This window comes from Aspergillus eucalypticola (genome assembly GCF_003184535.1).
Source record: "Aspergillus eucalypticola CBS 122712 chromosome Unknown BO83scaffold_10, whole genome shotgun sequence".
Lineage (NCBI taxonomy): Eukaryota > Fungi > Ascomycota > Eurotiomycetes > Eurotiales > Aspergillaceae > Aspergillus > Aspergillus eucalypticola.
In genome coordinates this window covers 518,646-541,806 of record NW_020290284.1, presented here as the reverse complement: position 1 = coordinate 541,806, position 23,161 = coordinate 518,646, and the positions used below count along the sequence as shown (strand labels likewise).

Sequence of the window (23,161 nt, the reverse complement as noted above, 5' to 3'; positions counted from 1 at the left end):
ATGTAGCGTGTAAATCCGAACAGGGGGTTCAAAGTTGGGTGCGGAGCAAGTACTATAACAGATGCGGGCCTGGTAGTCCGTCGCTGCGATCCGTCTATTGATTTTCTGGATCTAGTGCATCCGCTATGACAACGGCGCCGGACCGGTCTGTCTTTCATCCCCACCCTTTTCATTTGGATTAGTAACTATTGGAAGCGATAGAACCATCCTCCAAAGGCTACAACTGGTAATTGAACCATCGTGCAGGGAGATATTAAAAACCTATGCGTACACGGGTTTCAGCTGGCTGTCCAAATATCCCTGGTTTCCGTCTCCCAACGTGCTGTGGCGTTTTCTTCTTCCTTCGATCGCCCTTGCTATCTTTCTCAGAAATATGTCGTCGGGTAATCCTAGTCGGTCGCCTTTCGATGTACCATTTGATGAGCTGCCGAACCCAAAGCAAGTATGGGTTGGCAAGCCAGGAAGCCGCGAAGAAGGATTAGGGAAGCTTGCGATCTTGACCCCCGAGGTGGTGGCCAATGCTGCTGCCACTGAAATCAAGACCGGGCGACGGGTGACGATGGGCTGGGAACTGACCAAGTTGGATTATCCTAATCTGAACCGTCAACCATGCCACCATCAGATCATTCCGCTTTTGGGCGGTGTGGCTTTCGACGATGTCTATACCATGAATCCTCGTAGGTTATGCACTATTCTTCCTTTCGCCCGCGGTAACCACCCCCCTGGGCTAACTCCAGAATAGAACAAAGTAGCCAGTGGGATGGTCTGCGGCATTTTTCGCAGACGGTTGAGGGCCAAACCGAGCGTGTGTTCTATGGTGGCGCAACCGTCGAGGAAATCAATGATCGAACGAACAATCGGATCGGTTTGCAGCATTGGGCCAAAGAAGGGATTGCTGGTAGGAACTTGACCTATTTATTGATTGACCTTTCGGAGTAAGCGACTAATTGCGGTGTCGCATGCTGTTCGACAGGTCGCGGGGTATTGATCGATTATGCCACATGGGCAGAAAAGAGGGGAATCAGATACAGCACATTTTCGACACATCAAATCCGGCTGTCACATATCAAGGAGATTGCCAACGAATGTGGCATTACTTTTCAAAAGGGCGATATACTTTTTGTTCGCATTGGAGTGACGAAGGAATGGGATACCGCCATGACAGATGACCAGAAGCGGCAATACTCGGACAATCCGAGCCCGGAGCATGCAGGTGTCGAGGCAACTACAGATGTGCTGCGATGGCTTTGGGATACCGGGTTCGCCGCGATTGCCAGCGATGCAATTAGTTGGGAGGTATATATCATCCACTGCAATCTTATGCAATGCTTCACTATCCAAGTACATGTTGACTGACATGTAACAGGTTTACCCACCCCAGTCGCCTGATTTGTTCCTGCATGAGTATGTACTTGCGGGCTGGGGCATGCCAATCGGTACGTTGAAATCAATTGCATGCGATATGAAGCGATCTCCAATAATATACTGATCGAATTTCCCTTTGACAGGAGAGCTGTTTGATCTAGAAGCACTGTCTCAAGTTTGCCAAGATCTCCAGCGCTGGTCTTTCTTTGTGGCATCTATCCCCCTGAACATGCCCGGAGGAGTATCTTCACCCCCCAATATCATGGCTATATTCTAAGCCGGATCTACCGACAGCGCTTTAGTTTGGGGCCAAACCGCTTGTACACGACAGCCATGGACGCTGAAAGCGGATCATATTTTCCAATTTTCCTTCTCCCATATTCGTGACGAAATTCTGGAGGTGGAGACCTTCAAAGGCTATACATAGCCGAGATGAAAATAAGGAGGGACAAATGGAAGTGGGGATGAAGTGTAGTAAGTGCGCTTTTGATTAAGCGACGAGAATGAATGAGAAAGCACATACATACCTATTCGGACATCGGGTTTAGATAGTAGAGCTATAGCATGAATCCGTCCACTTTTCCAGGCGTCATTGGGATCAGCGATGGTCACTAGGACATGACGTGGAAACTAGACCTAATCTGCAACCAGGCGGATTTCAGAGGATCATGAACCACGACATACAGAGGTAGGTACCTGCCCGCTCCGGGAAATACCGATTCCAAAGCAGTTGTTTAACATATTGGAATCAAAGAAAGTCAGATCATGGAGTGCTTTACCGCGCAAACTCTATGGCAAATTAGCATATTCTGATAAGGCTGGCTAAGACGGGGGATAATCTGTGGTCATCACCAGGGTCACATGGTAAACAGAAAGTCCGGGACATTCTGCCACGCGTGGAAGGGAACACAAAGAAACGCATGACGCCACTTCGAGTCTATAGTGCGTTTGCCTTTCACATCTCGGAAAAACGTTTGCTAACCGGGGAACAAATGTGTTAACTGTAACCAGCCAGACAAACGCATTGCTTGACTGCGTGGTGGGTTCGTCCGAAAAAATTTGCTCAGGACCCCTCAGCTCTTGCCAGCTCCTGCATCGTACTTCTGGTCTCGCTTTCTTTTGTTTTTTATTCTCTTCTTTTCGTCGAGCCATCGAGGCGACCAGTTGTTTTAGTTTCACAATAATCTAAGACGAGACCCCAGCTATGCCGGGTAAGGCAGGATTGACGTCCGCGAGGCCCACCATTGGTAACAGCGTTGCATCCGCACGGGCATTAAGTTCTCTTAGACGGCTGGCGGGCCCCACTTGCCGCCCGGCGCGCGCCCGCCCCAGTCATTCCAGCCTTGGACTTCCTTACGGAGTACCCATACGGTAAGAGACCGTAAGCGACAGCTGATGTACATCTCTGACCCGCGAAGGGGATGGATCAGAATCTGGCGTGGCTTTCGATCGACATCTCTCTTTCATCCCACCCCCTCCCTTAGTCGCCCTTGCCCATTTGCTTCAATAATTGTGTTGGCTTCATTACATTTTAACACTAGAACAAGCCATTGGAAAAGGCGAAGCCTGATCATCTGTTGATCAAAATTTTATCCCCCAAAGTCTTTAGCCGGTTGCACGCATGGGTTCCCGCTTCATCGCAACGCATGTGCAACATGTGAGACGGGGAGGGGACTCTGAGCTTTGACACTGACCATGCAGATTCGTGCATAGTTACACGCAGTACAGAGTACACACACTCCTGTCCCAGAGTGACATTAAATTTAGTCATCGTCAGTCTAGAATGAAATGGATCCGAAGCACTGAAAATTTCGAGCAATCAATTTCCTGCGCCGAACAGCGAAGGATTACGGAGTCAAAAGGACGCTTTCCAATGCTAGTTAGCAATTAGGCAATATTCTCGAGCACTTGGCGAGATCGCCCACTTACCGAGCCACTACTAGCCCACAACTGGGCTCTTGATTCGGAAAAAGTAAAGCCCATTGACTAGTCGTACTTCCTTCATTGCACCCCTGTCTTTGGCTAGCCCGGAACCCTGTCGCAGGATGCTCTGCAAAGGAGTAAAAACTCTTAGGGCCTGCGCTATCACCTTCAGGGGTGACGGCCTCCGTCTAAATAATAAAAAGAAAGAAGGCTTGGTGCTTGTGGCAAAGGACGAATCGGAGAGCTTTATTGCTCGCAATGTACCGACCTTGATTGATGTGTCATGACCCCGAGTCCCCAAATTTGGTTGTGATATAGTCTTAAATGGGACTTAAACCCGGACTGCTGGGACATTCATTTATTTCCAGCACTTTGGAAGCGCTTCCTTGAAGCCTACCCGTTCGTCACAATGCTCGCGGAGCTGCTTGGGCGTGATGGCACCGGCACGACAGATGGACATGTGGACAGGTCGGTCCAGAAATGGAATCTGGCGACACAGATACTATGCATCACTACGATGACGATTTTCTTTGCTCTGCGGTGTTTTACCCGCCTTGTCATCATGGACGGCTTTCGAAGAGAGGATTGTAAGGGCCTAATGAACAGCTCCAGATGGCCAGTGCTAATGAACACACAGGGACCTGTCTAGGTGCTTGGGTAAGGACATTGATGCCAACGTACTGAATGAGATGCTCAACTATTTGACTGGCAGTTACTTGGTGTTTGTTATTCGATCATTGCTTTGATCAGTAAGTATAAAAAAAAGCCCTCTTCGGAGATTTGCTGAGTATTACTTCAGTGGGACATTTCGGGGGCGGAGTGCACTACGCTGATGTACCTGTTTCCCATCGCATACCCTTCGAAAAGGTAAGTTGAATGAGTCTATTACAGTCTCCAATTTGCTGTGTTAACTTGCTCAGACGGTGTATGTGACAATGGTCATGTATGGTCCGACCGCATATTTAACAAAGTTGTCCCTACTTTGGATTATTGCACGAGTCTTTAGCCCTTACCGCAAAACCGTTATATTTATCTACGTCTTCCTGGGTATTATGCTCGCCTACTATATTCCAGCGGTCATTGTCAAGATCCGAATCTGCGACCCAATAGCGAAGTTCTGGGCCCCTGACACACCGGGGTCATGCCTGGACCAGACATCCATCATTCTTGCCGATGCAGTTGTCAGTGTTGTTAGCGATATGGCTATCCTAATTCTTCCCCTACCTTTGACGGTGGGGTTGCAATTGCCGCTGAAGAAGAAATTGCGAGTCATGGTCGTATTGGGAGCTGGAGGACTAGCGTGTGCATCGAGTATTGTCCGTCTGATTCTCATTATTTTGACAGGGCAATCACAAGACGGAACACTGGCTTTCATGCGCATTAACATGTTCGGGTACGACTATTCCCTTAACCGGATATCATTGTATCACCTAGCTGACGATTTTTTCGTGGTCAGAAATGCCGAGATAACGATCGGGGTCATTTGTGCCTGCCTGCCCGCCCTTTCAGCTCTAATCTCCCGTACCCACCGCGAGTATACGAGCAACAAATACTCCAGTCACAAGAACACCCAGACATCACAGTACGAATTGAGCAAGGTCAAGAATAGTCGTCCCAGTCGCGCAGATAGGAGCAAAAACCAGATGACCTTGACGGAGGTTGGATCGGACCAGGACATTCTCATCCCCAACGCTCAGGAAGCGCCAAGGATTGAGACCACAGTCCGTGGCGATTCAGAGCGACAAGGCACAGAGACCATGGGGATCATGAGAACAGTGGACGTTTCAACTACTGTGACATCGCGATACAGTCAGCACGAATGACAGGTAAAAGTCTTTTGGCGGTATGGCGGCGTTCCGGGGGATATCATTATGTGGTGCCTTAATCGGCTTACATCTCGACGAATCGACATGGTTTTCTTAACGTATATATATTAATATAGTGTATCATATGCCTTCCGGACCTCATATTGGCCTTGATGTCAGTTTATGTCTATGTATGTTTTAACGCCAGGAAGCAACATTGTGACTGTTGACGTGCTCGAACATTGTGACAAGCATCGCAGGGTAGTGATAGTAAGGTGCTGACGGACCCACATAACTGACAAAAGCTTGTGTGCTTCCTTTAATTTGCTAAATTAATGAACTCTTGTGTCGTGAGGAACTAAGAAGTTCTCTGGTACCTGGGAGAATGAACCATGACGTCATATTCAGATGAAGTCAATAGGGCACATTCCTGGGGTTGGCCCGTCACGAGATTGTCTGCCGCGAGTTGCCGCCATTGCAAAACAAGGAACCTCTGGCTTCGCTGTTGATGCTCGCCATTCAGCTGAACTCTAGTAGGCTCTTTGTCCTACGGGGCTTTTTCCGACTCATGGACGACTATCAAACCGACCTACGTATGCTTTTGTGACATTCACTAACCACTTACTTTCAAGGAATGATCTATTAGGCCATATGACTTATCTTGAAATTTTATCCCTACTACATTTCAGGTTATAGCAGAGGCTCTTCCTCCGGCTTGGTTAGTGGCGTGTCGCCTCAATCGAGATATGAACGATGATGAAGATCGACCACGGAGCACGGATAGGGCGTCGCTTGGCAAGAGATTCCGAAGTCACTTCAATCCAAGGCCGGCGGAAGATGATGGGCCACAAAACTGGTGGATCGCATCTACTGCTATTCCACTGATAGCAGCTACCACTGCTCCTCTCGCCAATCTCATGTCGATTGTCGCGCTTGTGATGCCGTGGAAAAGTAAGCTACTTGGCGGGACTGCATCATCAGGCGCACCGGCGCAGGAACTCATCAGTGACCCTCAATGGTAAGTGCACATCTCCGAGATATCCACAGATAGTGCTAACCCGAACAGGTGCATAGCTCTCAATGCCACATCACTCGCGTGTGGCATTGCAGGCAATGTTTTTCTTCTGTTCAATTTTACGCGCACTATGCGATACATCATAGCTTTGCCCGCATCTATCATCCTCTGGTGCCTGGCCACATCGATTTTGATCGGTATAACCGTTGCTACGAACATCTACGATGGTCCAACACCACCCGACCAGACCTACTCTCAGGCCTACTGGAGTGCAGTCATCGCCGCAGCTCTGTATTTCTTCCTCACTGTCATCCTGATGATCAACATGCTGGGATACGTTCTGGGGCATTACCCGCAGTATTTTGCCCTTACCGACGGCCAGAGAACGTTGATCTTGCAAACCACTGCATTCGTGGTGTGGCTACTAATAGGAGCTGCTATCTTCCATGCTGTCATCGACGATATATCGTTTGCGGATGCACTCTATTTCTCAGACGTCACAATCCTGACATTAGGATACGGCGACATCACTCCTCCAAGCTCGGTCGGAAAGGGCCTTGTATTCCCCTATGCAGTGATGGGTATCATCATTCTCGGTCTCGTGGTGGGAAGTATCCATGACTTTGCCCGGGAGCTGCAATACGACAATGTCGTGCGAAAACACGTCGAAAGAAAACGACAAGCGACTATCGAGCACTCAATCTCACTGGATCCAGGCGCAGAGGAACCACATCTCAAATCCAAATCCAAGCGTCCACCCAGGCCTGGTGGACGCAGTGCTATCAATGCGCTCTCATTAGTAGGCCGACCGAAGCTCCTCATCATGAGGGAAGAAAAAGACCGCTTCAACGCCATGCGAGCAATTCAATACGAAACCGTTCTCTTCCGGCGGTGGTACAATCTAATCCTGAGTCTCATCATGTTTGGTATCGTCTGGACGTGCGGTGCCGTGGTCTTTTGGCGCCTAGAACAAATCACCTACTTCCAAGCCCTATACTTCGGCTTTTGCTCTCTCCTCACGATCGGATACGGAGACATCACACCGACCACCAACGCAGCGAGACCGTTTTTCATCGTCTGGTCCCTCCTATCCGTCCCAACAATGACAGTCCTCATATCAGAAATGAGCGACACAATCGTTGTCGCATTCAAGCACGCCACCAGCGTTTTTGCCGACTGGACCGTCCTCCCACAGTCAGGGAAATACCGAGACTTCCTCCGTAACTTCCCAATCCTCTACACCACTCTGCAGCATCGCGAAGAAAACAGACGAGTGAACGAAGGCTTCCACGTGGGATTGGAAAACGAAGAAAGAGGGACGCGAGCAGAGCACCAGCACAGCCTCGACCATCCACCCACAAGATCTCTCGAAGAACTCGCCAGCGAGCCAGACACGGCTTCAGGTACGGGATCAGCCCCAGCATCAACCCTTCACTTCGCACAGCAACTCGCGTACGCGATCCAGCGAACTACCCGAGACGTTGTAGAGGGCGAGAGAAAACGATATACGTACGAAGAATGGGTGGAATTCACCCGACTCATTCGCTTCACGGACCCCAATCCAGACGATGTGGGAATTCAGGAAGACGAATATGGTATCCTGAACTGGGATTGGATCGGTAAGACGAGTCCGATGCTCGCCACGCAGACGGAACCAGAATGGGTTCTGAATCGTCTCTGCGAGAGCCTGATTCGGTATGTTGATATCCAGGCAAGGCAGACAGGCACGACGAGAGAGGAAGACGAACCGACCTTGAGGAAGCAAAGGGAGATTAAATTCGAGGGTGATCAGTGAAATATTCAATTATCTACTTCGATTTGTGTTGTACATATATGTATTTTTCTTGTTTATTCTTATACAGCCATTTTTCTCAATCGGAATAAGATAATTAAATTACCCTTGGAACTATAATATCATTATGATATAACAAACCTGTAAAAATTGAAACAAAAAAGACCGCCTTGATACCAATCAACCACAACCCACTTTAATCAATCAGTAATCGCAACATGAAACAACTTAATCCCTACACATAGTAAAATCCTCGGTATCCGAGCCAGCCAAGCCCAACCCGCCCGGACTTCATTCCGTTCTTCCAAAAAGCGACATACTCCCAACTACAAAGTATTAGGTTAATCCCCTTTCTCCGCACGCCACCAACCAACCAACCAATAATATAACAATCAAGCCAGAACCCCTCTTTGATGATCCATTCATGCCCCCCCTCTCCCCTTCCTTGCACATCATATTAAGTAAGTAGTCTAGTAAGTTGGTTTAACCCATGGAAGAGCCGTAGCCGATTACTTCCTTATCTCTCCAACTCAGAGAAGCGGGGTAAAGCTGGCTGTCTGCATCATCTCTCTCTTAAGCTGTGACACAAAGTAACTATCGTATCTAACGTATATAAGAAAAGAGAGTGATCGTCCATCCATCTTTACCAATCCAACTAACCTCTCTTCTCAAGGAATCTTTATCGTCTGCAATTGTACTTATTATTATCAAAGTTATACGTGCTACCAGTATTTTACTACTGCTTTCATTGAAGAGTATACTATACATAACTTTCGAAATGACGAAACAACTTGCTCCCGGCGCCCGACTGGAAGGGAAGGTTGCTATTGTTACTGGTTAGTTTCATACTACCTCCAATTTCAGTTTTCTTTTTTATGCCTAATCACACTCGTACATCTTTTCGTTCGGCTATATATTCTATCTAGTATATATTCACTGTATTCGGATTTATATATACTCCATTTTACAACACTCCCCAACCCACTCATACTAACGAGTTGAGAATGTAGGAGGCGGATCTGGTTTCGGCGCCGCCATCGCGCAGCGCTTCGCCTCCGAAGGAGCCAAGGTCATCGTGGCGGATATCAGTGTCGAAGGGGGCCAGAAGACGGCCGCCGCCGATCCGGAAAATATTGTGTTCGAGCAGATGGACGTGACCAAGGCAGCGGATTGGAAGCGCATTGTGGAGAAGGCGGTGTCGTTGTTTGGAAAGTTGGATGTGTTGGTGAATAATGCGGGGACGACGTATCGGAATAAGGTATTTAATTTCTCTCTTTTCTGTTATGTTCGTGATTTCATTTTGTTGAAGTGAGGCTTATGCATGGTTGATTAGCCGACGCTGGAAGTCACCGAGGACGAATGGGAGCGCGTGTTCAATGTGAACGTCAAGGGAGTTTATCTGGGCAGTCAGGCATTCGTGGCTCGGGTGATTGAGCAGGGCCAGGGCGGGTCGATCATTAATATCTCGTCGACGGGAGCGTCGAGACCTCGGCCTGGGTTGGTGTGGTATAATGCGTCCAAGGGGGCAGTTTCGAATGTGAGTGGATTGATGTTATCCATTACCTTTCGATGTGGAGTGCATTAGATGCTGATGATATGTTGCTATTAGGCTACCAAGGGTCTGGCGGCTGAGTATGGACCGCATAATATCCGTGTCAACTCGGTCGCTCCCCTTCTGTCGGCTACGCCGTTGTTCTCCGTGTTCACCGGAATGGAAAATACGCCGGAGAACTGGGAGAAGTTCATTGGAAATGTGCCGTTGGGTCGTCTCTCGGAGGGGAGTGACATTGCGAACATTTGTCTGTATCTGGCCAGTGATGAGGGACGGTTCATCAACGGGACGGAGATGGTCATTGATGGTGGAAAGTGTATCTGAGTCGTGAGACCGATCATTTTCGACGATGGGTATGTAGAACTGCATTATGGCAACGTCCTGTATCTCGACATTGCAAATGCTCTCAGCAAATTGAAACCAGCACAAAATCCTACTCTTTGGCCGCGTAGTGTAAGAGGATTTGGGATTGTAGCTGTACTCACCTGGTTATGTCCAAGAAGAAGGATCGAACAGGGAGATATCTTCTTCTAGCAGGCCCATCATGTGTTGGTTCCCCGAGAACCAGTTCCCCAGTTGGCTGGTCTGGGGTATCGGTCCAGAATATTGTCCTTCCATCGCGCCTCGTGCATCTCCAGGCGCTGACCTAGCAGGAACAGGTGCAGATGCCCACGCGCCATCAGTGTCGTCAGCCGACATAGGGGCCAACCCAAGCGCACTGAGATATACATCAAACTCTTGACCGACAGATGCCAAGTATTGATCCTCCTTGACCTGCACTTGTTCTTTTGCTTCAATGTACAGTCTAGCCACATTGCTAAGAACCTGACACAGCTGATACAATTTCGAAATGGCCTCGGAAAGGAAACAATTGGGCTGCAGAGAAGCCACAAAGTCTTCAAGTCGCGCGAGATCATCCCAGGATGACAAAGCAATCGCGTGGCAGAAGATCACTATAAATGGAACAAAAGGTGCATAGAGAATGGTCCTGGAGGGGATGTTAGAGATATAGCGGTGTGCCAAGCGTTTGCAGCTTACCAGTGGAAGTACGCGGCCTTGATATGCTCTGTCATCTCCTTCACTTCCGCCATACAGTCCTGATGTACTTCGAGAGCGGACCTAGCCGTTTCTATGCATTCGTGGATGAAAGTGCCCTGAGTGCCTTGTGGAGGAATGGCGCGGTATATCAACGTTAGAACTGACAAGCGGGCAACCTTGTCTGCTTTGAAGAAGATCTGATCGACCTGGGATCCTTGTTTATCGAAATGAATACCCTAGACCATGTTAGAGTGGCACTAGCTATGTCACCAACAGTGCATACCTCGAATGGCTCCATAACCACTTGCTGCATCTCAGAGGCCAGCTGACGAGCATGAGCGACCCGCTCACTTTCCGGCCGCGCCAAAGCTGCAGGGCTGTAAAGTAATTCGTACACTTTTCCCTGGATAGTCGCAAATCGGACCCACAGCAAGTATATTTTGTCGAATGGCTCATCCAGCCCGGTCGTATCAATGTTTACTAGAGAGGTGACGTCGTAATCCTGTATGGTTGACGCGCGTCCCAGACGCAGGGAAACTGCCTTGTCCAGAACGTAGACCGTCCAGAATAGTGTATTTCCAAGAGAGGGCTTACTGCCGCTATCTGAAGGATTTGATCGATGGTATCCGAGTGTTTGGCATAAGCGGAAGGCCGCTGAAGTTAACGTCATTGCGAACGACGGCTTAGACATCTCGATTGCGTAGGCGGCCTTGACCCTGTCAGCAGACTGTAAATTACTCCAGCGGCGACAAAGCTTACTCCTAGTGCGAGTGCTTCGATGTTTTCATCATTCGCAGGCATCAGAAGGCTCAAGCTCCCCAAAGCAGTTTCAAGGTTGACCAGACATAGCTTCAGGTATTTATCGTACTCCTCTCTAGTCTGTGAATCCTTTGTGATAGCGACGACGTCGCTAATTAGGTAGAGAAGAGCGCCGTTAACTATAATAAAAGTAGCATCGGAGTATTCCTCCGTGGAGAAGTAGATCTGGCGGCATTTCTCAACTAGCCGTCGGGGCGACAGGAAAGGCAGGTATGCTTGCAGGATACTCGGTTGCTCTGGTAGTACGTCAGGAAGCTACAGCAAGAACATAGTACGTCTCAGGGGCTACCTTGGCATTTGCGCAGAAGTGCCAGAACAATCGGCGCTGGAGGCATGGTAAGCTCTCGCAATCCCGAGCCTGGAATCGCCCTCTGATTCGGGAACCGCACTTGGCGGAAGGGAGATTGTGCCTGGTGGTCCTGCATATTGACGATCTGCTTCAAGGACGCGAGCGCAGTGCTTATCTTGGGAGTCGACATGTGGAGTGCGCTGCGGGAGACGGCCGTCTCTAGGAATTCTCTGGCGTAAGCAGAATGGGCAGCGAGAGAGGAATTGCCCTCGAAAGCAGGAGTAGACTCGTGTTGATCCAGAGTCACAGCAGCACTAGTGTAATTGGTCGTAGTGGATGGACTCAACTGGCTTGACAGTGGAGTAGAATGATGGCATTGTTCCGAAGGGCCGTTGGCGTGCGCCCTGAGTTCCGAAAGGGTACGCTCGATGTTGCCCAGACGTTCTTCGATGAGGTCAATCTTCCTCTCACTAGACTATGTCAGTTGAACTCGATAAGCAGCCTACTAATTGTACGTACTACTGGCTCGAGATAAGGACACGCTTCTTTGGCTCTGGGGGCTTCTGACCAGCACCAGTTGAGCGGCAGATGATTTGGGAACTGCGGCAATTGGAGCAGGGAGACCGCTTGTCACAGCGTATCTAATGGTGGCACCAAAAGATATGAGTGTCCTTCCTAAATGGGATACTCCACTTCATTATTGATGGATTGCAGCAGTCACATACCTTTCGGAGGCGGCATTGATCGCACTGGCATCCGTCAGCAATTGCGTGTTGTAGTATGGGGTATGCGAACTTACCGCACGCCTGACAACAGGCTCCTTCTCACTCTCGGGTCCCTCGGGCTCCATGTAGTCAAGCTTTCCAAGATAACCGGTCCCCGATAGCGCGGCTTATTACTTATTCCAGCAGAGCAGACTGCAGAGATTGTGGCTGTTGGTGACGGTGAGGGCGAATTGGTTGCAGGAAGTGCGAGACTGGCGGATCCCGCGGAGGCCGAGAGTGTGGACCGAACTTTGCTTGCCTAATCGTCACTCTCTCATATTCTGTTGTCAGGGTTCAACCTGGTGCGCTTCAGGCAGTGAATTCTTCGATTATCCGGTAATAGACTAGTCTTATAAGCTTATAGGAGGTCAGATCCTTCCACCTGTGTAATACTCCATTTTAGGCAGCTACTATCCCAAACTAATAGCTACCAAGGCTACCAATGTTATAAAGTCAAGGAAATTCAGAATTCAAGTATAAAAATAACGTTTATTATTATATTATGAATTTTCAAATTACCACATGGGAGTTTTCTTTTCTCTCTCTTTTTTCTTTTCTTTTTTTTTTTTTTCCACCTCTTGCCCACACTCTGGATGGTATTCGATCACGTGACTCATAACCATTCTGGGCGTTCCTTCCACCAATTGCTCCTAAACCAAGGTGGAAAATTCAGTACTATTGATGTTATAGTATTTCTAGATTAACAAGTCTCTCATTGAAACAGTTGCTTAGATATATTTGATCGAAGAAGACCCCTTTTATATGGGAATGCAGGGCGGCCGACAGATCGTAAATCACGGTATGATACGTGTACAAGCTATCATATAGCCACAAGTACTTGGACAAAGTTCAAAAATCCTTATATGATGGATCTGAACATATATTTCTGAAGTATATAGTATATTATTTGACTAATCCAAAGGCTAGCAATATAAGTCTACTCTAAGCGCCGATAGTCTCTATATACATGTCACTGAATCTATGGAAATATACTCATAACAGCCAACTTTCAATCTTTGCCACAGCATCGGCAACCAATCGGTCGTAATATGTGCCCAGAGGAAGAAACATGGACTGGTGGGCGGTGATTTCTTCCATGCCCTCCATCCGTAGCGGAACCAAGATCTGCTCTCTGCGGGCTGTTTCTGGAACACAGCAGAATAGTCGTCCTGGTGGTCTGAGACGAGAACCCTCGCGCTTATTTTCGTGCTCGTCTGAATCGCATGAGCTTGAGGATGACCGTATATCAATCCTGTTGGAAGAAGATTTCGTGGCTAGCAGTGAGTCAGACGAGCGGTTATCTGCCACCGTTCCTCGTACATCAGCTCGCATATCAGGTAACACCAACGCAGAGACTCCATCTTCTACGTGATAGTCATGTATTTGCGACGTTCTGTGACTCAAGATTATCTTGTTTACGTGATCATTACCGTTTGTGGTTTCGCTGTGTGGGCAGGCAGTCGTGTAATAATTAACCAAGCGGACACTCCCACCAGATTCATCGCGTTTTGCCCCAACGGCAGAGTCTCTTGTGTCGTCTAAAAAGCTCAAAGTAGTCATTCAGACATCCGACATGATCATAGTATGAGAAAACATACTGAAGAACAGAACGAGATAAATGACCTGAATGTTTTGCAAGAAAATGGCGCGCTCCATCCCATCCACTCCATTGGGTCCTGTCGACATCGTTGGTCAAGTTTGTGTCGAATGTCGGATCGTCGTTTGCTATTCGGATGTCTATGCTACTCTGATAAGTGCGCATACTCTCATTCTTTGCTTTCTTGCTAAATACCCTGCCGGCTGCCGTTGTACTGACGCGCGGATGGAGTCCAAGAAAAGGCGTATCAAAGGCCACAAGGCCAACAATCCTACTGTTCGGAACGTGACCAGCGGTTGTGTAGGATTCGGCAAGTGCAACGTTGTGGCGATATCCTGCGAAAAAAAATATATGCTCAATATAGAGGGCTGAGTTGCGGCTTTAGGTAATTGCTTACCACCGGCTGATATCGTCGCGAGCAACACGTATAGGTCCTCTGGATTTATAGCGGGGGTATATCTTGGTGTATGTGACATGGGTTTGAGCCAATGAGACCTTAAGGAGATTGTGGACTTCCCTAGGGAAGTTACAAAAGCTCTCCTCTGAGCCTAGAAAGCTATGGATGTATATCAGGAGTAACCTGCGCTTTCCTTCGTGTCTTGGTAATTCATTGGAACTATGAGAAGCGTCCCTCCATGCGTTGAGAACAGATTTGTCAGAGGCGTGTTCTTTCATTGTTGACCCTGAAGACCGTTCTCAGTAGAATATCCATCATGAATGAGTATGTGCTGACACAAGAGATAGCGGCTGTGTGTAAGCAATGAGTTGGTCTGCAGTAGGTCCCAGAACTTTTAAGTGATATTCACATGTTTGTAAGACAGTAGTAGATCCTACACGCCTGCTTTCGACACTATTTTTGGAATACACCATGGGTGCGAATACGATCGGCATTTAGGGCCTCTTCTATTCCCTTTATTTTCCGCTGTCGCAGAAGAATTAGGAATGGAAATATAAGCCAAGGCGTAGATCAATGACAATTGGTAGCCTCCATACCCACTCGTATTCGTTTGGATATTTAGAGGGCAAATATAGTTTTTTGTGCCCTGACTGGCCACCCAGCGGTCTAGATGCATACTGGTTATTTTGATGCCGCTTTTGCGGTCGGCAGCAATTGGCGTTGGGGGGATGATGACTGGATCACCTGGTAACTCGAATACCCCGGGATGACTGCTGCTGGCCATGGTAGGGGTCATAACTGAATCTCCCCGGAAGCTCAAATACCTCCGCATATCTGTTGCTAGCCATGAACTGAGCTGAGACGCAGCGAATGAAGGAAGACGCAGAGTAATCCACAGAATTCTAGAGTACTCGGAGAACCATGGTGTAAAGATTAAAGATTTACATTTTGACTCTTCTGGAAACTATGGTAAGGGGACGGCGAGAGACAGGGCCCTAAACCAGAGTGCAGATCAGAGAAAGTGGCGTGCCCTGGAACTTAGCAAGAACACATCCTAGGGTAAGGATGTGCCCAGTACCAACCCAGATATACGGAAACGAGCGAAGCCCCAACAGGACGATCGTATCGGGAAGCCGGGCTCATACCAGTGATGCTCACTGTAAGACTATTTAGTGTTGAGAGATCATGTCTCGCAGTTGTATCATGGCCATTATCTCCGGTCGACTGGCGGTATGATATTAGATGTATTTGTGAATTCATTGTTATTGCTGGTGGTGAGCTTCTCTCGTTACAGCCACACCAGGTCAATTTCGACAGATTTTGCCACTATGATAAAGCTATGGACAGGCTTCAGGAGTATCAAATGTATGAGTGCACACAGGTGCGAATCATCAAGTTGTATGACCTGCTAAAGTGGTTTGCCTTCATCGAAAATTCTACATAAAAGCTCTTATCTACTCCCAAAGAAAGTCGAAGCAGGGCAGTCCTCCGTTCGTATTCGTATAGATTGATCCCGCGGATGAATGGGTCGTGGGAGTTAAATGCCAAACCCCTATTGCAAAGTGGGATCTCTAAACGTTTCTTAATTATAATGTTTCGATAATTTCACGCCATCAGCTGATTCCTGCTGCTGTAAAAGCAGTTCCCCCGACCTCTCAAGTGGCAGGCGAAGAGTTGGTGGAAGGAGGGCAAACAACAGTGTTGGCCAATATGGGACAAGTTCCATTCCCTAGACGTTTCTCCTCAATAATTCATATTCAGAGATCATGTCCGAATTGGAACCACAAAACCAAACAAGCTTTGTATATTGAAGAATACCACCATTATATTCTCGGGCGTGCTGCCATGCACCGTGGGGTCCGCCATTACAGGATAGTGAAAATAGTCACTTGGTTCCCAGAACTCTATAATGTCATCTTGCAAGCAGACATCATTAATACTGCTGGGGTTGTTCGCTTGAGCCAACTGCTCAGAATCCTAGCTAAGATTAGAAAAGAAACTAAAATAAAAACCCCGATACTCAAGACTTACCTCGAAAGCTAATGTAAATTCAACGTTAGACGAGCCCATTCCGCACGGTTCTGCACCTTTTTCCACATCTTCCCTTTCCTGCATCTCTGCCTCTTCTTGTTGCTGGTGCTGTGGTTGGTTTCTGCCATAATGCCTGATATACTGCCTTGCGATGTGAGCGAATTCGGTCAGAAGCGACGCGGGCACAAAATCCCCAGACTTGTACTCCAGTAGACTAAAATGCCCAGCTGCGACATCCAACAGTGAGAGATTGTTGAGGGTTTCCGGATGCATCGGGTTGTGGATGACAAAGTCAATCAGAATGAATAATGCTCCAAGTGGTAAAATGGCCAGAATGCTGTCTCAGAAGTTAGCCTATCGCACAGCGACCACGTTGATATCACTTGACTCAGCCTGAAAAGAGGTGTTCTTGCTTACAAGATCGGCGTATAGGCAGCTATGTCGATATTCTCGCTTTCCTCCACAACGGCTCTTGCTGTATCCATCAGCAGTCGCCTGGTCTTCTCCTGCGATGGAGACTGACCTTATCGACCTATATAAATCTTAAGTCTTGCCAGAGTGATGATCAAACCATAGTACGAGAACTTGCTTTGGAGTACAACCGTCTTAAAACTCGATTTAGGGAAAGAAGATGAAGAACAGGGGACCACGTGCGGCTTATGGGACTGAGACAGCCTACCAGGATGATAGTGCGCTGGTAGTGCGGATCGCCATCGCTCCAACCGAGCTTCAATATTCTGGATCGCAGCATAATACGACTCTGGAGGTTGGATTGCAGCACTCACTGAAAAGAGGGAAGTATATGCAAGGGAGAGAATTCGCCCGAAGCTGATGGCCGATAATAACCAGTTATGCCTTTCAAAGACGGATTCTGGGACATCGGGGACAGGACAGCCGATGTCATGGTCGGGAATCATCTAGTATAGGATCAGTCGATGCTCACTCCGCCAGTCCCTAAATGAAGCCAAGAGTTTGATATTGTAACATTTGGTCACGTACCGAGCCTTGTGGTTCTGAAAGCACATTCCCTTCTCCATGTAGTAGATTACCCAGAAGGTCCTATGACAGGTGTCTTTGTACCGCTGGTCCCCATTGCTTAGTGCTCGATGGTATCCAAGGCTTTGAGCCATTCGGGCAGCTTCCATTATCAAGACTTCGTCGATTTGGAGACAGCAAGTAGTCATGGCGAAGATTAACTAGATAGAACGAATCAATGAATCAGTTACTCCCAAGCCTTTTATACCATTTGTCCTCTTTCGGCGCGGGGTATTTCTCATCTCAGTGACATCGCCTTACCATGGCAACCAAAGCCTAATTCAATCTTGTCAGTTAAGTCCACTCTATTGCCACAATATTGACATACTTGAAGACTCATCAAGGCCTACTCCCTGGGAATCAATATATCCGACACGAGACCCAAAGAGACTTGGAAAAGCTTCCACGCCCTGCCATTACCTGGGTCAAAGGCCCCGCCTTCATGATACTGGCATCCTAGAGCCAAATTTGTGTGATACAGAGCCGTGAAAGCACAGCTAGATGCCAGAGTTTCAGACAGGTTGGGTCCGAACACCTTATCCTCGAACTTTTGACGATCGAGGAAAGAGTAATTCGGATGCAATTGATGGAAGTAAGCTGTGAAGTTGAGACAATTTATATTGATAATCTTGTATATATTTGTTGTTGGGTTATATCTGATAGTGGCAATGGCTATACTAGCCGTTATTTTTGATTATTTGAGCACACTGCTTTGTCTTTGAATGGCATCGGTGTAAGGAAGTCTTTTAGGGGGAAACTTCAAAGCAAGGCTATAAGCCATAATTATACGCAGGTACCTGCGGCCCCAAAAATCCCACATATCTACACTGAGTCGACTCGTTCTATGTCCAACCCTCCAATCTAGAGATAATAGATTTGCAGAGATATTCTATTCGTCTATGCGTTTTGCTCGTGGTCGCATCACAGCTAGGGGCAAAACCCAGCCATGTCTATAGTATGTCTATTTCTCGCATCAGGCCGGTGGGCCTCTCCTCTCTTTTTCCTCTCCTCCGGGTAGGGTATAACTAGTAGATCCGTATCGGGTCGGTGTTTATCGTTCGGACAACTTCAATCACCACCCGGAGACCCGCAGCCTAGACAGCCACAGCTAATCTGTAGATCAGGGAGTTCCGGAAGCGTAGGCGAACTGATAGGCCATATTCGAGAACCATAGCAAACTTGGCTTACTTCTTAATTCCAATGACAGCCAAGTTTCTCGGACTCTCCTTGTACTCAAACACCGGCTCAACCCAGCACTCCTTCACGGAGTCGTGCTCCCGCAGAAATTGCCATCTGTCAACGACGATGATAGCTTCAACCAGAGCAGCACTGAAAGCCATCAGGCTCCAGACCACGCTCAGGTTCTTTTTCGCATACCAGTAATCCTTCACGTAGCGATCGAAATCTTCCTCGGTCAGATCTGCCATGCCGGCCTTGACCTTCTCGCCGAAGTTCGGGTCGCGACCCAGCTTCGTCACCGCAGCATTGGCATACGCGGAGAAGGAAACAAAGGCCGATTTCCGCAGGGAGCCTACAACCAGCGGGTTTCCGGCATCTTCAGGTTCGGTGGATTCATCATACAGATTGTCTGAATTGTCTGGGTTCTTGGGCTTCGCAACCACCTTGCGATCCACAAGCATGCGCTGGAGCAGACTCCGATAGAAGTGGCGGGTGAAGAAGTCTTCGCTGTCTTTCTTGCTCCAGTTGTACGGGGCCTGTAAGGACATGGAGCGGGCGGTGATGTTGAGCTTCATGCCCCTTCCACTTTCATGTTCGTAAACCTCGAAACGTTTCGACATCGGGAAGCCATGGGGGTCGTATGCAACGGCATCCTTTGTCAGACGGGGATGCATCGACCGGAGAATGGGAAGCTTGTAGGTAGCAGGACCCAGTCTCTCAGTGACCAGATTGTAGCAACATCCGATCATAGCAATGGCTTTAACGGAGGGATTCAGGGTCAGAGACCGTACTCCGTGATGGAGAAGGTTGCCACAAGAATGTAAAGAAATGACCATGACGTTAGCATCCTTTGATCCGTCTTGAGCTTCAGTCTCCCCTTCGACAGGCTCAGTCTCGATGACGTCTTTGATGATGGGCTCGAGGTAACCGTCCTTGATCTCATGCTCAATGTAGTCCATTTTACCTCGAGGTTTCTCCGGATCGACTTCCTCTTCGGTGGCAGTTTTCGGGACATTGCGGTAAGGAGCGAACCCAATCTCGCCAGGTGCGAGACTGATATCACGGAAGACGTTGATCATGGCCATATCCTCTTCACCACCTGCCGCATCGCTTGGGCCCCCTGTAGCATCCGCCTTTACATTGGCGGACTCTGGACGATCGGCATCGGTCTCTGCAGGCGCATCCGGTTCTGCACAAGTCTTGCAGTTGGCCAGTTTCTTATTGTACATGTTGACGCGTTTCTTCTCCTGCAGCTTCGCATGGATATCCATCCCCTTCGCGCCGCTGATGAATTGATGCTTCCGCTCAATGGCAACGATGTGTCTGTTGTAGGGAGCACACGCCAGCGTCCGTCCGAGGTAGCTCTGGCCCGAACCAAAATCGACAATGTGTGTAATGGGATCGCCCCGTTGTTCATTCACCGTGTCACACAGGGAATCGACGTATTTCGAAAAGTGCGCAACCTCGTGATACTTTTTGACATTCATGCCAACCGCGATCTTCCTCGGGATCGTCGGCGTTCCGGGCTGCGCGGGGGTGAAATCCCGCCCCAGACTCAGTCGACGGATCTGATGGATATACTCCAATAGGTCCAAGGGAGGCAGAGGCGCCCCGCGCCACTGTGCGGTTGACTCGCCGCCACGCGCAGCAGCCTCCCGACTCTGGTCTAACAGAGGCCGGATGTCATCCCGCAGAAGCAGGTCCAGAATGTCTTGAATATCATGCTGGTCGAAAAAGGTCCTCCAGTGTTCCGGCAACAGCGAGGTATACAGGTCAGGTTCTCGGGTCAGGAAATCGAGGATGTGTACACCGCCGCAAAGATGCCTGAAGATGGCGGAAGAATTGGCGAAGGACAAGAGGGCCTCGACGTAGGCATCCGGATCCGTCCACTCTTCGGCGAGTGGGAGGGGTTGCGACGGAATCATGCGTCAGGTGCGATTGCAGCGAAATCGGGCTAGACTGGGATGGATATGCAGGATGACATCCGAACCGGATTCAGGGATTGTGGAAGATGTCTGACGGGGGAGTCCAATGGGCGAAAAGGACAATGCGGGGGGGGGAATGAAAAGACAGACAGAACAAACAAGGAAAAAGTAATGGGGAGGAGAGAGAGACGGAGAGAGAGAGAGATGGTGGGGTGATTTGCTATCGATATACACGACCCCGAAATTTTTCGAGGGGCGATCGATAGAGAAAAGGCGGATGTGGTTTAGCCGTGGTCGGACCCACCGACTAAAGCATCCAGTCAACAAACATTATTCCATCATTAAAGGTGGACGGAGTCTCCCGGGTCGGGAAATGCGGAGATGGAGAAGGATGGCAGAAGAGCGGATGGATCCAAACTCGACTCATCAATCATCACCACCAACGTTTATTGAACTTCCTGACCCTCCTCTATCTCCTTTCTCTTCTTTCTCCCCTATCTATTGGTCCCTGCAATTCTGACAGCAATACTATCCTCCTTAGCGTGTCATACTGTCCTCTCTCCCGGTTGAACCCCTGGCGACCACTCAAAAGGGCACTATTGAAACTATCAGGGCTAGTGAGTCCTGGGAAGCCGCTGATCGCATGCTTGACCATACATCGACCCTCCATGTGTCTCCTGTGACACTCAGCAAAGACACTAGTTCGTCCTGTTCATCGTGCTACGTGTGACTTTGGACCCTTTTGAGAATCCAGAATCTGTGTCCAAGGCAAACAGCAAAGTCGGGCTGGTGCTGGCAATCCCATTTCCCTGTCTCTACTCTCTCTCTCTCTCTCTTTCTCTCTCTCTTTTTGCCTCTCTGTCTGTCTCCTCCAATCCCCTTCCACCCGTAGTCTCTAAATCGCCTGATAACCTGAAACGTGGTCAAGACTTGTCATCATCGTCCAAGCCCAGTCCACCCCAGAAATGGTACCACGTATTATATAAGAAAGGTGACCAGTCAGCTTACTGTCATTCGGTTGCTGCATTCTGCATCCTGCGTACTCAGCCCTCCGGTATGCACCACTGCAGCCAAGCGCCCAACTGATAATCTGCCAACGCGTCACACCGTCTACGCTTGATATCAGCCAAACGGCAATATTTCCCCTTACTGCCAAGAAAAAGAAACAGCGAATCCCTCGGGCCCCGTTATTAAAGAAGGCGATGTCACGCCGGGCCCTCTAGATCCTGTACCACTCAAAAGGGTACATTCCAAGTGCCGCCCCAACGGTAAGTCGGGATGATCTTCCGGAACAAGACGATACACAGCCAAGCTCCTCCTCCACAAATGCGCAAGAGACGTCCTATACTGATCCGCCTCCTCAAGCAGATGTTGACCTCATCTCCGAGGCGGGAAGCCCTTCCATTCGGCTTCGTCGCCGATGTGCTCTTTCAGATCATCATCAATGGCGAGGTGAACACCATCTTGACGCTCTGCCGGCTGAATCGCGCCACATACGAGACCATCAAGATGTTGGAGCCGCATATCTGTGGCTGGTTCATGCGCTTCCATGCGCTTGAATTCGACCCCATTCTTACCCTTAACCCGTGGACGGGAGAGCAGAGCACACTAACTGTGCACTCCCTCGTAAGGTTCTTCCAGCGCCACAACATCGCCAAAGACTTATCGCGACATATTATACCGTCAGTGTGGGGACCTTTCTGCGATGACGGAACTCCAGAGATGAACTTTGAAGCGGAGTTACGCCTTGCCAACCGGTTGGAACGAGGGTTACACGTCCTCTTTCACATGGCCGACATTGCGCGTGACACCGAAAGGCTGAAGCCTAGCAGGAAGCCACTGGCCCCTGTTGTCAGTGGGCGTCTCTTCGTGCTCGGCAAGATGTTGGACGAGTATGATGAGCTTCCCCAGCACAGGAAACAGTTGATGTCATTCGAAGAGTACACCAACCACGTCTATACGGTTCTAAAGTGGGGATATGTGGAGGCCGATATTGGCCGCAGGCGGCTAGAGTTCCGAGGATGGCTTGACGAACAGACCGAGATCGACTTTCACGCGTCTCTGCGAATGTTGCGCGAGCTAATGGAGCGCATGCTTCTCCGCCACGGCCCCAAGGACTGGCACCGCGACGCCAAGAACGAATATAGCGTCATATCCTGGTTTCTCCTGAAACAACCGCCACGGTCACTGGCGAAGCTGTTCTTGAGTCCTCAGAACGACTGCTGCGATCTTGATGTGAAAGCTACTGATTGCGGTGTTAGGAAGTGCCATTTCTCAGACCCGCTCGACAACTACTGGAGAGCCTGGAAGAATGTGCCCGACCTGGGCTGCCAGGATTGTGACTGCAAGCGACGAGTCAGAAGTTGGAGCGTCAAGCCTGCACTCATTGATGCCCGAGGAAGAGAGTTTAATCGTGCTGCAGAGCGATACCTGAGAGAGATGTGGAGTCAGCGACACGTCGGTCTCCATCGTGCTTTTACCATGGGCGTTTTCACCACAGTTATTGGATGAGCTGGGATCATTCTGTCACATTACTCTTATCTGGATGAACTTGGAAGAAACAAGAATGTCATCAATATTTACTACAGAGTAAAACAAGAGACCCATCCAGACATTCTAGATAAATCTTCGATAT

General features: G+C 48.9%; 9 protein-coding genes across 9 annotated transcripts; 5 read left to right on the top strand and 4 right to left on the bottom strand.

Annotated features, from left to right (window-relative positions):
- Positions 1 to 113: 113 nt before the first annotated feature.
- Positions 114 to 1,932, top strand: BO83DRAFT_336496 (uncharacterized protein). The gene is made up of 5 exons (XM_025528448.1): positions 114 to 677; positions 743 to 898; positions 974 to 1,296; positions 1,367 to 1,436; positions 1,509 to 1,932. The coding sequence occupies exons 1-5, from the start codon at positions 374 to 376 to the stop codon at positions 1,640 to 1,642; spliced, it is 987 nt and encodes a 328-aa protein (XP_025388905.1). The 5' UTR covers positions 114 to 373; the 3' UTR covers positions 1,643 to 1,932.
- A 1,567-nt stretch (positions 1,933 to 3,499) lies between these two features.
- BO83DRAFT_377858 (putative integral membrane protein) lies at positions 3,500 to 5,296 on the top strand. The gene is made up of 6 exons (XM_025531108.1): positions 3,500 to 3,875; positions 3,926 to 3,945; positions 4,001 to 4,037; positions 4,088 to 4,155; positions 4,209 to 4,681; positions 4,745 to 5,296. The coding sequence occupies exons 1-6, from the start codon at positions 3,698 to 3,700 to the stop codon at positions 5,109 to 5,111; spliced, it is 1,143 nt and encodes a 380-aa protein (XP_025388904.1). The 5' UTR covers positions 3,500 to 3,697; the 3' UTR covers positions 5,112 to 5,296.
- A 334-nt stretch (positions 5,297 to 5,630) lies between these two features.
- BO83DRAFT_377857 (ion channel) lies at positions 5,631 to 8,003 on the top strand. The gene is made up of 2 exons (XM_025531107.1): positions 5,631 to 6,111; positions 6,160 to 8,003. Exons 1-2 carry the CDS (start codon positions 5,840 to 5,842, stop codon positions 7,901 to 7,903), a joined length of 2,016 nt encoding a protein of 671 aa, XP_025388903.1. The 5' UTR covers positions 5,631 to 5,839; the 3' UTR covers positions 7,904 to 8,003.
- A 452-nt stretch (positions 8,004 to 8,455) lies between these two features.
- On the top strand, positions 8,456 to 9,776 carry BO83DRAFT_359439 (oxidoreductase; the record flags this gene model as incomplete). Its single annotated transcript, XM_025529354.1, has 4 exons — positions 8,456 to 8,736; positions 8,911 to 9,158; positions 9,234 to 9,437; positions 9,510 to 9,776. The coding sequence occupies exons 1-4, from the start codon at positions 8,679 to 8,681 to the stop codon at positions 9,774 to 9,776; spliced, it is 777 nt and encodes a 258-aa protein (XP_025388902.1). The 5' UTR covers positions 8,456 to 8,678.
- Positions 9,777 to 9,941: 165 nt separating this feature from the next.
- Positions 9,942 to 12,448, bottom strand: BO83DRAFT_426400 (putative C6 transcription factor; the record flags this gene model as incomplete). The annotated part of the gene is made up of 8 exons (XM_025535279.1): positions 9,942 to 10,440; positions 10,491 to 10,726; positions 10,774 to 11,199; positions 11,250 to 11,545; positions 11,599 to 12,068; positions 12,118 to 12,239; positions 12,324 to 12,347; positions 12,398 to 12,448. 8 exons carry the CDS (start codon positions 12,446 to 12,448, stop codon positions 9,942 to 9,944), a joined length of 2,124 nt encoding a protein of 707 aa, XP_025388901.1.
- An 886-nt stretch (positions 12,449 to 13,334) lies between these two features.
- On the bottom strand, positions 13,335 to 14,634 carry BO83DRAFT_443831 (uncharacterized protein; the record flags this gene model as incomplete). Its single annotated transcript, XM_025536466.1, has 3 exons — positions 13,335 to 13,900; positions 13,929 to 14,327; positions 14,385 to 14,634. The coding sequence occupies 3 exons, from the start codon at positions 14,632 to 14,634 to the stop codon at positions 13,356 to 13,358; spliced, it is 1,194 nt and encodes a 397-aa protein (XP_025388900.1). The 3' UTR covers positions 13,335 to 13,355.
- Positions 14,635 to 16,333: 1,699 nt separating this feature from the next.
- Positions 16,334 to 18,203, bottom strand: BO83DRAFT_407701 (fungal specific transcription factor domain-containing protein; the record flags this gene model as incomplete). Its single annotated transcript, XM_025533983.1, has 8 exons — positions 16,334 to 16,724; positions 16,805 to 16,862; positions 16,920 to 17,304; positions 17,383 to 17,583; positions 17,684 to 17,698; positions 17,751 to 17,768; positions 17,799 to 18,019; positions 18,131 to 18,203. 8 exons carry the CDS (start codon positions 18,201 to 18,203, stop codon positions 16,334 to 16,336), a joined length of 1,362 nt encoding a protein of 453 aa, XP_025388899.1.
- Positions 18,204 to 18,314: 111 nt separating this feature from the next.
- On the bottom strand, positions 18,315 to 20,684 carry BO83DRAFT_377854 (uncharacterized protein). Its single transcript, XM_025531106.1, has one exon. It carries the CDS (start codon positions 20,524 to 20,526, stop codon positions 18,607 to 18,609), a length of 1,920 nt encoding a protein of 639 aa, XP_025388898.1. The 5' UTR covers positions 20,527 to 20,684; the 3' UTR covers positions 18,315 to 18,606.
- Positions 20,685 to 21,562: 878 nt separating this feature from the next.
- Positions 21,563 to 23,108, top strand: BO83DRAFT_377852 (uncharacterized protein). The gene has a single exon (XM_025531105.1). The coding sequence runs from the start codon at positions 21,853 to 21,855 to the stop codon at positions 23,035 to 23,037; it is 1,185 nt and encodes a 394-aa protein (XP_025388897.1). The 5' UTR covers positions 21,563 to 21,852; the 3' UTR covers positions 23,038 to 23,108.
- Positions 23,109 to 23,161: the final 53 nt, after the last annotated feature.